Here is a 12,803-nt window from a genome sequence, read left to right on the forward strand (position 1 = left end):
TTTGTTCAAATATAAGATTTATAAAATCAATACATTCCATTCTGAAAAGGGTGTTTTGTAAATAATTTACCAAGTTTTTCCAGACAGGTCTGTCCAGAAAATTGAACACTACGCCCCCAATACTTTATAAATGGAATTTTCTTCTACTTGTATCCATTTCCCGTGGCTGAAAATTAAAGGGGAAAAAAGACAAAGAACAATTACTTAGGTAAGATAGTAAAGCTGGCTTTCATAGATCTTTATGAGTAACTGTGAAAACTCAATGGGTATGTCTGAGGCCTGGGAATTTCTGTTCCAGGCCTTCGTGTAGTTTTAAAGTAAAGATGGGAAGGCTGTACCCACTAACTAGGCAGAAGAATGCTTTACTGATATCCCCACGTATCTTAAGATGCTTTCCCAATGTTCTTGAGTCCAGCAGTGATAGTTCTCAAACAGTGACACAGAATCACTGTACCAGGCTGAAACTGCTGGGCCTACTCCTCAGGAAGCTGACCTGGTATGATAGGTCTGGCCTGAGAGTTTCCCATTCCTACACTGATGTTTAACCCTTTAAAAGACCACCGTTCTTGGGGCTAGAGAGATGGCTCACAGGTTAAGAGTAGTGGCTGTTCTTCAGAGGTCCTGAGTTCAATTTCCCAGCAACCATGGTGGCTCACAACCATCTGTCATGAGATCTGGCTCCCTCTTCTAGCATGCAGGCATATATGCAGACAGAACACTGTATACACAATTAAAAAAACCACTGTTCTTTGGGCTAAGCAAATCTAGGTTAACAGCAGGCCAAGATACCACATCAGATTGCTTCTTTGTAGTTCATGGGGAAAGAAATTCTCTCACATACCTTAACAGATAAGTAACTTAACTATGTAGTTATAGAACAATTACCACATACCTTATGGACCCATTCATATTCTCCATATTTAGAATCAAAGGTTCCCTTTTGAAGAGATCGTAATTTTAAGGTAAAACGTGGTCCAAGTTCCTGAATTCCCACTTTCTTTTCACTCTTGAATATATATCTTCAAAGACAAAAGTTAAACAACAGTTGGGTTCATTCAAACTAGTTGTCTATGGCAAAGCTTAATGAACTCGGTACATCATACTGGCAGAGTGCAAGTTAATATATGCCCCACCTGTGGAACCTGAAGAAAATGTAATCCCGCTGGTTGTGGAATGTGGCAACCTGTCTTCCAATAAATTGAGGATTATGAGGAAAAAGAGAAGCAAACATTCGTCCAATAGAATGACCTAGCCGTGTTGTAAAGTTATTTAGAATTATCTCAGGAACATGTTCTGTGGGGTCTTTGCCTCGTCTCTGAAAAATTAAGAAAACAAAAATCATACATTATAATTTTGGGGTCCAGAACTTGGACAACATTAAAGAGAATTTGTTTTGACACAGGGACTTATTCTAGCTCAAGACTGGCCTGGCACTTCTTAGTTCAGGGTTTCCTAAAACTCCGGTCCTTCTGCCTCAGGCACCCATGTTCTGGGATTGCAGAAACAGTAATCCCGACTTTAAAAAAAATTTTTAAATGATAGAAATGTAAGAGATGGTTATAGAACACACAAAGATACATTTAATACATTATATGCATTCTATTGCTGTTGTCAAAATTGTCTCAACACCTCACTAGACAATCTGCTGTCATCAGAAGATCAAATAATTAAAATTGATTAGATCATTAATCTACTTATAACCTGAGATCAATATTGATCAAGGAGTACATAAGACTCACCTTAATTTCTTTACGAAGACGAACACTACTCATTTTAAAATGAGCAGTTGGACCATTTGGCAAGTGACTTAAAATAAGGCCATCTGTTCATAAAGGTTAAGAAGCATATCAAATTATAACTTAAGCCCTAAACTGCATAAATTAGCTGTCTTCTGTATGTTCGAGAGCACCTAGAAAGTAGTGGATGGATGTGTTTGTTCTTCTGAGATAACTGAACTTTTCCTACCAAACCAATGTCAAACTACATCAAATCTTACAAGAAAACATGTATTAATCTAGAATACTCTTAACCTTTTTTGTTTTTACAATTCAGTAGCCATCATCACTCTCAAGAGGGCAATCTGGGCTTTCAAAGTGAAAGTATACAACAACAAAATAGCCAGTGACCACTACTCAAAAAAGAAAAAGATGGGTTCCCCTCCCCTTGGGTGTCCTGTTTGTAACGTTAGGACATTATAAGAGAGCATCATCTCACGGCACTGCAAATTCCTGTGACACTGAAATCAGAGCTGCTATTTCTTAAGAGAGAAGTTCTAAATTAATGAAAAATTAAAATCAACCTTTATAATCCATTTATAGTCTACCATGAACAGAATGATGCTAGACACTATAAACTACAGATTAAATATGAGACCCATCTATCAGCGAGCACAGCAGGCAAAAGCATCAGAGTCCCAGCTGCACTAGGCAGACACTAGTGCACAGACACAAAGGTACTATGACATTGGAAAGTCTTTACTTTCCAAAGAATAAGTTATGGCTGGTGTTCGGTTATATCACAAGCAGAACGGGGAGCAACGGCTGGCCAAGGGCTTTCAGTTAATAATAGCTTTTACTTTTAAGAGGGGAAAAACAACAGAAAACGCTGGGATTGATGGCCCAGGCTAGCAGTCCCAGCGACCTGGAGATGTAAGCAAGAGGATCTGATGTCAAGGCCTGCCTGTGCCTGGGCAACTTTGACCCGATTTCAAAATTAAAAAGCACTTAAAGGGATGGGGATAGTTTACTGTTACCATGGATTTTGAACCCTTTGGCTGCTATCTTTACTGAGTAGTGGTTCTCAACCTTCCTGATGCTGCAACTCCAAATTTATTAACACTCCTCATGTTGTGGAGTGACCATAAAAATATGGTCATTGCTACTTCACAACTGTAATTTTGCTACTTTTATAAATCATAATGTAAACAGCTGAGTTTTCTGATGGTCTGAGGTGACCCTGTGTAAGGGCCACTCAACCCCTCCCCCAAGTTGAGAACTGCAGGAGGCTCAGAGAAGCTACATTACACCCATCCCTTAAGAAAAGCATCACCCAGGCTGGAGAGACGGCTCAGCAGTTAAGAGTTCTGGCTATTCTTCCAGAGGTCCTGAGTTCCGTTCCCAGCAAACACAAATGGCTCACAACCATCTTGTAATGAGACGTGGTGCCTCCTTCTGGCCTGCAGACATACATGCATATGTAATAATGAAGGTTGCCTTCCAGCAACCTTGGAATGTGGTGTCTGAGAACGACCCCCCCCCCATATGCTCATGTATTTGCCTGATTCACAGCTGGAGTGTTTAGGAAGGGCTTAGAGGTATGGCCTTACAGATTTGTCACTGGGGTGGCTTTGAGATTACAAAAACCTTCAGCAGGCCCAGTATTTCTGTCTTTCTCCCTCTCCAACTGTAGATAAGATGTAAGCTCTCAGCTAGTGCTCCAGTGCTATGGGCTTCCTGCCTGCTGCCATGTTCCCTGCCATGGCAGCCATGGACCCACTCTCTGAAACTACAAGCTGTCCTAGTTAAATGCTTTTTTTTATAAGTTGCTTTGGTCATGGTGGCTTGTCACAGTAGTAGAAAATGAAGACTATCTCCTAACCAAAACCATTTCATATCTATGTGTATACAATGTGAGTGAGCTTTACAAACAGTCCTGCCCTCATTACTTCTCTTCAACTCGTCACTCGTCCACCCCGTGCTACTGCTCTCATTTAATATCCCCTCCCCCCTTCTCTTAGCTGACACTCTCTACCTGCACCACTAAAGGTTACAGTTGGTGCTCTCTACATTTTCTAATACAGATGGTCATCAAGTCTGCATTTGGCCCTTGATGCTCTAATAAGCCATCGAGAACCTAACTGGGCCATTTTATCTAATGAGAAGTGGAAAGTTACATATCACAGTTTGAATAGCAGTAGCTAAACTCCTACTATCTGTCGTCATTGACTAATGTTCAGAATAAAGGCAATAATTTGACACAGTAATGTTGGCACAAACTACATTTCTTATATCCAGTTTTTCTGAATGTTTTCTGACTGAAGGTCCTCATACAATCTTACTACATATAACGAAGCTATTTTTGCCCCAGTTATTTCTAACATTTGCAGTATTTTGCTTCTCCATTAAGGACTGCTGCAAATCCCACCTTTTCATGCAGTTACAATTAATTTACCATCGTGCCCATCACTTAAAATGGCAGTTATGAGTCAGGAAAATGCCTTTCCCCCAACTTCTGTTAACCCTGGTATTAGAACTGGTTTTTGTTTATTTTTAAAAAGGCTAACATCAAATATTGAGTTCTTCTATTTAAAGACTCACTCCAGGTACTTTCTTACTGCTTAGACATTCACAAACCATCACAATTAAAAGGACCTAAAATAATTTCCTTCAACCTCTATAAAGGTTTGAATTCTATCTAGAACATTCCTATTAAATTGTGGCTTGTGTCAAAATCAAAGTACACATTCCAAATTCATAGGTCCCCAGATATATTGGTTTGTTTGGTACATACGTTAAGTTGTACAATGCTCAACAGTAACAGTCACTGACTGTCCCAGTAATGAAGGAAAGGGACTGTGTAAGCGGCCCTTCCTACAAGGTGGTTAAAGGTAAAAACAAGGTAACGAGTGTTTCAGATGAACAGACAATGCAGGGAGGCTTTCTAAAAGCTGGATATGGTGCCATTGGTGTACCTATATGAAATATTAAAGCAAAGAGAAAACATTAAACTGATGACTGCTTGTTATTAGCAACTTTAAATGGTGACATCTTAACTGTTAAAACCGACCTTTTCATTCTATTTAGGGAAGTAGTTATAAAGGCAGCAATCACTTCTAAAAATATTTCTTTTCTGTAATTAGGCATATAAAAATTATAATAATCTAGTAAAACCAAATCATAATCTAGTCAAATACTACACATTAAAAAGCTAGTTTTTGTCTATTTTAGTTTCTGGGAAACTAATATAGGCAAACAAAATAATACACTTAAGTTATATAAAAATAATGAAAGCCATGAGAAATGAACTATAGATTTAAAAAGAAATCTCACAGTAGGAAAATGTTCAGAGATCTACAAGGATGACCCCAACTACCAATCTGAACAATAGTAGAAAGGCTACCTTAAATGCCCTTCCCCTAAAATGAGATTGATGACTACCTTATATGCCATCCTAGTGCCTTCATCCAGTAGTGGATGAAGCAGAAGCAGACACCCACAGCTAAGCACTGAGCCGAACTCCTGGAATCCAGTTGCAGAGAGGGAAGAGTGATGAGCAAAGGGGTCAAGACCAGGCTGGAGAAACGCACGGAAACAGCTGACCTGAACAAGGGGGAGCTCATGGACTCCAGACTGACAGCTGGGGCATCTGCATAGGACTGAACTAGGGCCCCTGAAGGAGGGTGTCAAACCTTGGGGACAGAGGACATTTATGTCATGTGAGACTCACAGAACAAGTTTCATTGTTGCAATGACCCTCACCACTACCAGCCACATAACATGGTTTCACTCCTACCTCAGAACAATGATATGCTTTCTGATGACCCTAAGATGAAGCTACACCAAAATAAAAAAGTATTACAGCATCTTGGATAGATAAAGTTGCAATGCCATGAAAAAATGTCCATTCTAAAACTGATAGAAATCCTTTTCTTTCAAATATGTTTAAAAACTGGCGAGGAAAGGGATAAGAAAATTTCCTTAAAAACAAACCAAAAGGATACTTGGTGTTTTACGATCTTCATTAATAACAATCAGGTCTGTGAAATCTCTTGCAATGCACTGTGGAATAATTTTTTTCAGAGCCAGTCCTCTTCTGTAATAAACATGTGAATCTGGTATAACTGTAGAGAGCTGCTCACAGAGTCGTACTGTTCTCTGTAAGAAAAGAATTACTGGAAGTAAGAAGGAATAAGGATATACTTATAAGGACAGGAATAATGATTCTAAGCAAGACAGGAGAACGAGAACTGGACAATGCCTCATGTATCAAAGGGCAATTATCCTAAAGCATAGGTTTTCAATAAGGAGTAGTACTACTTCACGGGGACAGAGACATGGCAATCTCTGGAGGCATTCTATGGCTAGGACTGATATAGTGGTGTGGGGGGTTGCTGCTGGCTTAGAAAGGACAGGAGCTGTGGATGTTGCTAAACATCCCATAAAGATAGATAGCACTTTGTAACAAGGAGCTAACCAGCATGATGTTAACAGTTGTCAAGGTTATAAAACTATCCTGAAGGATTGTGCTCAGTAATCCTACATTATATCATCAGTTATTTCTGTTTAGCTTATTCACTGTTGTTACCAAAGGCAATGAACTATTTCACCTTTCTGAATGGAGCATTTTAAATATGACATAACACTTCATGGACTACACTAATCAATGTGTTTACCCCATGAGGTCTATCCGATGTCGTGATGAGAATCTTAGGAGATGTCTGTCTGTTGAAGTAGGAAGCAAACTCATCTGTAGCTTCATCATAAGCCACCTGAGAACAGAGGAAAGATTATTTTATACCGAACAGTTCACTGAGCCTAGATTTTTAGTGTTGCTTGACTTTAGCTGACAGGTGCAGGAGGAGGTGACATTAATAGTGACATGAGGCTGACTTACCTGCACAATTCAAGTATAAACTGGGCAGCTATCAAAAAAATACTTTCAGGGCACAAACTAAGATATGTGTATTCTTGCAAAATAGCTACAGATGTAGGCATGAATACCAGTCCTGACTAATGATACTCCCATCTGATCAACTGGTGGAAGAAAACAGCAGGACCAGCTTCCAGGATGGGGACAGCAGCTTGGGACAGAAGACAAGAACCAAAGCTGTCAGGGAAAGGTGAAGGCATGGCTTTGTCAAGCCAGGGTTAGGGTAAGCATGCACAGAGTAGTTAGAAATCTAAAAATATGCTCTGAAGTTTGGGCTGCAGATGGACTCAAGATACTGTCACACAAACCCACAGGTGCGCTTATGCAAGATACTTTAAATTTACAAAACTCAAGAGATGCCAGTTAGGCATCTACTTAACATTAGAGAACCCATAGATATATAAAGGTAACACGGGGAAGAAACACATAAGTATCTCAGTATTTTCCAAGAGAAAAAATTCTATATTCATTCATGACAAAACAAAGCATACACTGGATTTCTTTAAAACATAAGAGGAAAACCTACACTGATGATGTAAACACCAAGGAGGCTGTATCGGCAATGTATCACTGGCTTTTCTATTTACTGAACACTGTGTCAGAAGTTCCAGTCAGCACAAGAGTAGGAAAAAATAAAGCAAGAAATAAATCTGCCATTGGAGATGTAATTATCTAAAATTTACAATGAAGCCAGTAGATAAATTATTAGAAGCCAGTTTAGGTAAGCTGGTTAGAGGATGATTACCCCAAAACTCACCTGGTTCTTTAGGAACCAGCAAACAAAGAAAAGTTGTTCAGAGATGCATGTGCCCTATGGAAAAACTGCAGGACAGATATAGCTCTAACACGACTTACAAGCAAAAACCAGTTTGGAAAAGATCACAAAATTTACTAGAATATATTTTCAGTATGTAAGAACGATCCCAGTGAAGTAATAAGTGTAGGTCCCCATGCTGGCATGATGTGGTACCATTCCAAATGTTGTAAGAGGGCCAAATAGCAAAGAGAGGAGTAAGAGACAATGATGGGGTTGCCTTTTGTACATGTTTCTCTTATTGGTTGATGAAGAAAAACACTGATTGGCCAGGCAGAAAGATAGGCAGGGCAGGGGTGGAGGAGGATTCTGGAAAAAGGAGGCAGAGCGAACCCCGCGAGGCTGCTGGAGAAGTAACACCATGCTGGGCCTCACCAGGTAAGCCACAGCCTTGTGGCAATACACAGATTGATAGAAATGGCTTAATAATTAAGACAGAGCTAGCCGATAAGAAGCCTATTCATCGGCTAACAGTTTCATAATTAATATAGCGTTTAAGTGTTCATTTGGGGCTGATGCAGCTGTGGGACCAGCTGGCGGGAAGAAGCACCTGTGACAGGACAAGGAGGTAGGAAGAAGGGGGTACCCTGCTCTTCCAGCCACCATGATGTTAAACAGCATCACCAATGGTGAGCACTGACATTTCCGACATTACCTCTTCATCAGTGGGGTCTACTGTGGTTTCATCGAAGACTCGCTGATTGTCGATGGTCTTGGGAACTGGCTTTGGTGGAGCCTAAGTAAGATGGGAAGCACCGAGTTTTAGAAGCATATACATTACAGCTGGGAGGCAGAGTCTTCAAAACCTCCAAACAATCTCTTCCTTATTTCAAACCACAACTACTGTTACACAAATCCCTGCAACAAAATGGAATGACAATGCTACCCTTTAACAACCTGAAGAGACATACATGGTACATAGGAACCAAATGACTTAAAAATAGACAGAAGTAACAGACATGACAAAAATTATCCATCTCTAAGAAAAATAACTAACAGTAAAAAGGAAATTAACAGAATGGGAAGAAAAAAAAAAAAATCACAAAGGTCCAAATCTAGGGGACTGTTTAACTGTTTTCTATGTTCCTGAAATCTATTCAGAAATGTGACAAAACTCTATCCAGTGGCCTAGTAATTATGTTTGGGGCATTTTACGATAAGAAATTAAAGGTCTGTAGGAGGTGGTCATTTGTAATGGAAATAAACATCCATACAGCGAATATCCAACTAACACGCTGCACATCCGTGACCAGATACTGGAGAATTACCGTGCAACTTAACTCAAGAAATGGTAACTGCCAAGGAGAACAGAATCACAATATACTAAGACTTCTTCAAAATACACGGACCCTATGCAACTGGTGAATTATTTAGGATGTTGGATGCGTATGTGTTAAGTGTGCAATTTGTTGGGGTGCATCTCTCCTCCCACATCAGGGTTCCAGGGATTAAACTCCGTTTACCATGCTTGGCAGCAAGCGCCTTCACCTTACTGAGTTATCTTGCTAGCCCTAATGTAATCTTTGAAGGTAATTCTAGGAAGTCATCTTTCAGTCCCCAAACTGATTTGTGCTGTGTTTTTAGGGAGGGCATTGTGTTTTCCAGTCAAAAGCCTATTAAGCTACCTCCCCAACCCAGGGCCAGTGATAGTCATATGATTTAAGCTGATACTATTAAGACAATGCATGAAAAAAATTGAACGCTTAGTTTGTGTATAATCTGAACACTTCTGCCTTCCTTGGGAATCCTTATTCTTACTTGGTACTTATATGAGATAAAAGTGGGAAGAAGCATACCTCTAAAAATTTTATAAGTATAAATTATAAACTAAGCATATGTGTAAAAACTTTGAAAACTGAAAAATTTAGTTGTGCAACAATGCAGGAATATTTAGTAGTTCTTTTAGCTTCAAGTCACGTCCACAGTGGGGAGTCCCCAAATACCAAAGCCAGGGAGAGCTTTCTCTGCCTTGTGAAGATCAACAGCACTACTGTGCTTATTAAGAATAAGCAATGGATTTTCACCACGATATGCTAGGTAAAGAGTAGAAAGGGATTTGTTACATTATTTTTAAACCTCTGAAATATTTTAGAAGAAACAAAGCAACATACTATCAGGAAACACTACTTAATATTAAGACAAATTACATGGCTAAAACCCTTACCTTATCCCCAAGAGCCTCTCTCTCTTTTTTAAGTTTTTTCTTAGCTGCCAACTTTTCCTAATGGGATAAAAACAAACACCATTGAGAAACCAGCAGTTATTTAACGAAGTCATCCTGAAACCACACACTAGTTCTAGGAACAGTCTGAGGATTATTGTAATCTTTTAAAGTAAGCACACAAAACTTTTGACAGGTCTGCCTGGGTAGCACAGCTTGCTTCTGACAACCCTCTTGCCTCTATTTCCTTAGTGTTTAGAGTACAGGTGCACACTACTATCCCCGAGACAGATTTTCCTGTAATGGCTAAACCACTGAACCACATTAGGGCAGCCTAATCAGTGGCGTTTATTTAACAAAGAGAGCTTGCTTTGTCAAATCCACGTAAGTTTCAACACTGAAACTTGCATGGGATCCCCCGCCCCGCCCGCACCTTCCGCTGCTGCTGCTTCCACCGCGTGAACATCAAGTGTCGCCGCTGCTTGTTCTTGATCTCCGAGATGCTGAAGCCCGGCGGGAAGGCAGCCGCTCTCCGGGGCTGCGCCCCGCCCTCCGCCGCCCCATCGCTCGCGGCCGCGGCCTCTCCCGGCTCCTCGGCGGCCGCTTTCCTCTTCGAGCCTCGCCTCCCGACCCCGGCACTCTTCTCCCCGGCTTTCGCCATGGCGTTTGCGTCCCTACGGAAGCGGAAGTGCTCCCGTCTGTGACCCGGGCCAGGCGCTTTCACTTCCGGGGGAACGAAGAGTGCCTGCATTGCTCCACTGAGCCGGATCGCAGTGACAACCCTTGCAATATTTAGTTGCAGTCTGGTGCAAAGGAACAAACAAATGAAAGAGGATGGGAAGGGGGGGGGGGGGAAGGCCATGGCAACTTCAAACGACTCCCAGATGCGCTTCTGCCCTTGATCTGGGATTGTAGGAAGTTAGGATGCTTATGCGGCAATCCGACAGCAGAGCCTCTAATCCGACCCAAGCTGATAATGCGGAAGAGTTAGTTACCCGGGCCGTGCAGACAGCCCCGGGGGGGGGGGGGGCGGCAGCAACCCTGGCCACGTGCAAACGCCGCGGGCCTGGGGATGAGGAGGCGGGGAAGACAGCCGGCTTGAAGATGAGCGGATTCTGGGTGTGTGTAAGGCGCGGGTCTCTTGCTGCATTTTGAGGTTTTATTTTTGAGACACTGCCCCAAACGCACGGCTGTGCCGATGTTCAGCCAGGACACCTCACAAAGCTGGACTTAGAGCCTCCTTGATTTACACATTAAAAAGACACTCAGTACTAGCGATTTCAGAAGAATCCAAGGGGAGACGGGTGGGGAGAGAAACGATAGTGAATTAACGGTAGTGCTCACACAAAAACACAGCTCTCACCTCAAAGAGAAAAGGAGGCGGGTTCTAAGTAAGGTGCCAGAGTTCCTTCACTCCCACAAAAAGTCTTCTCTGATGAATGGATGGGGGGGAGGTGAGGTGGGGGGAGGAGGGCAGGAGGACGGGAGGGAGCGAGAACTGGAATTGGTATGTAAAATGAGGAAAGATTGTTTTTAAAATAAATAAATAAAAGAGGCAGTTTATTCTGGAGCCAAATGAGCGACCATGCCCTGGAAACTTAGGCTTAGGTCTCCCCAAATACGACATTCCAACATGGGGGCAGGTTCACGAAGCTTTTCATACTAAGGACAAACAGTCATCAATCAGGACAGTTTCCCAATACATTGATGGACTCTCTGAGAAGACAGTTTTCAGAACAGTGAGAGATCACAACTACAAGTCTCCAGTTACCACGGAGTTGACAACAACCCTATTGGCGAGTTTGTGTGGTAATGCTGGTATAATCCACCACGATGGCAGTCATATACAATTACAACATGACAACTATGACAAGCAGCTGTAATGCTGCTGGCTTATATATTTGCTGTCCTACGCTATTAAACTTTAGAGTGTACTCCTTTTTTATCCATTTTTTCCTTGTAAAACAATGTACCGTGTTACACCTGCAACCGTTATTATAAATTTCATGTCTTACCATATTTCTTGATTAAATCAAAGGGTCATGTCAAATCATAGCCACATGCCATCGATGTTTGTATAAGTACACACTATGTTGTTAGCACAGTGATAAAATTGCCTGGTAAAAACATTTCTCGGAATATATCTCCATCACTAAGTAATTCATGATGCTTTGGAAATCTATTATTAAGAATGTATATTCTATATAACATGTAACCAATACACTGTGATCAGATCAGCCAGGCAAGAGACACAAATATTTTAAATGAAAGGTAATAAAACATAATCTTTAGTTTCTACTAACTATTCTTAGGCATTTTTTTCTCAGAATACTCTTAAAAGTTATTGAAAACTTCTAAACAGCTTTGTCTATGTAATTATATCTGTCAAAATTTAAATTTAAATTAGGACTTATAAAGCTTGACTATATTCAAGTATAGTAGCAATAAAACCATTATTTAGCAACTTATATACTTTATGAGAATGACTATATCTTAGAGAACAAGAAACATTTGCAAAGAGTCATATTATAGTATGAGCTTTTAGCTGGATCAATACCTATTTTGTATATAATCTCTATTTATAGAAAAATTTTGTTGAAATATGCAAAGAAAATCTGGCCTTAGGCAGCTAGTTGAGGGAGGAATATTTAAGAGAATTTTTTTTCAGAAAATTATAGATATTTAGCACTGCATCAAAGTGGTAATCTTCTTAAAGGTTAATTGACATGAGGGATGGGCATGGTATAGCACAACTTTAATCACAGCAATTGAGAGGCAGAGGCAGATGCAGAGGCAAGCTTATCTCTGTCAGAGTCCAGCTGGATTTACTTAGTGAGTTCCAGGATAGATAGCGATACTTAGAGAGGCTCTGTCTCAAAAAAAAAAGTTAATATCTATAAATTATATCAATGAGTGTTTAATATTCTGATACATACTTTAAAATGTAGTCTTGAATTACAAATGGATCTTTTACCCATGTGTGTGTTTGTAACAGTATGTATGCATTTATTGGTCTTTTGGAAGATATTGGTTTACCATCTCTTTCAATAGTTGACCCAGTACATATACCATTTTTGTCGCAGGCATAGAAGTGCAAATGTACATACAAACAAAATGCAAATCAATGGGTCAAAGTAACCGAAGCCAAAATTACTGTGAATTTAATTTATTTGTCCTATT

The 12,803-nt window shown here is 40.5% G+C and overlaps 1 protein-coding gene across 1 annotated transcript; it reads right to left on the minus strand.

Annotated features, from left to right (window-relative positions):
* Positions 1-10,291, minus strand: Rpf1 (ribosome production factor 1 homolog). Its single transcript, XM_051194924.1, has 9 exons — positions 10,057-10,291; positions 9,627-9,683; positions 8,118-8,198; positions 6,392-6,487; positions 5,720-5,873; positions 1,740-1,822; positions 1,134-1,315; positions 893-1,019; positions 1-166 (listed from the first exon to the last, which is right to left on the minus strand). Exons 1-9 carry the CDS (start codon positions 10,282-10,284, stop codon positions 125-127), a joined length of 1,050 nt encoding a protein of 349 aa, XP_051050881.1. The 5' UTR covers positions 10,285-10,291; the 3' UTR covers positions 1-124.
* Positions 10,292-12,803: the final 2,512 nt, after the last annotated feature.

The sequence above is a fragment of the Phodopus roborovskii genome, unplaced genomic scaffold (genome assembly GCF_943737965.1).
Source record: "Phodopus roborovskii unplaced genomic scaffold, PHOROB, whole genome shotgun sequence".
NCBI lineage: Eukaryota > Metazoa > Chordata > Mammalia > Rodentia > Cricetidae > Phodopus > Phodopus roborovskii.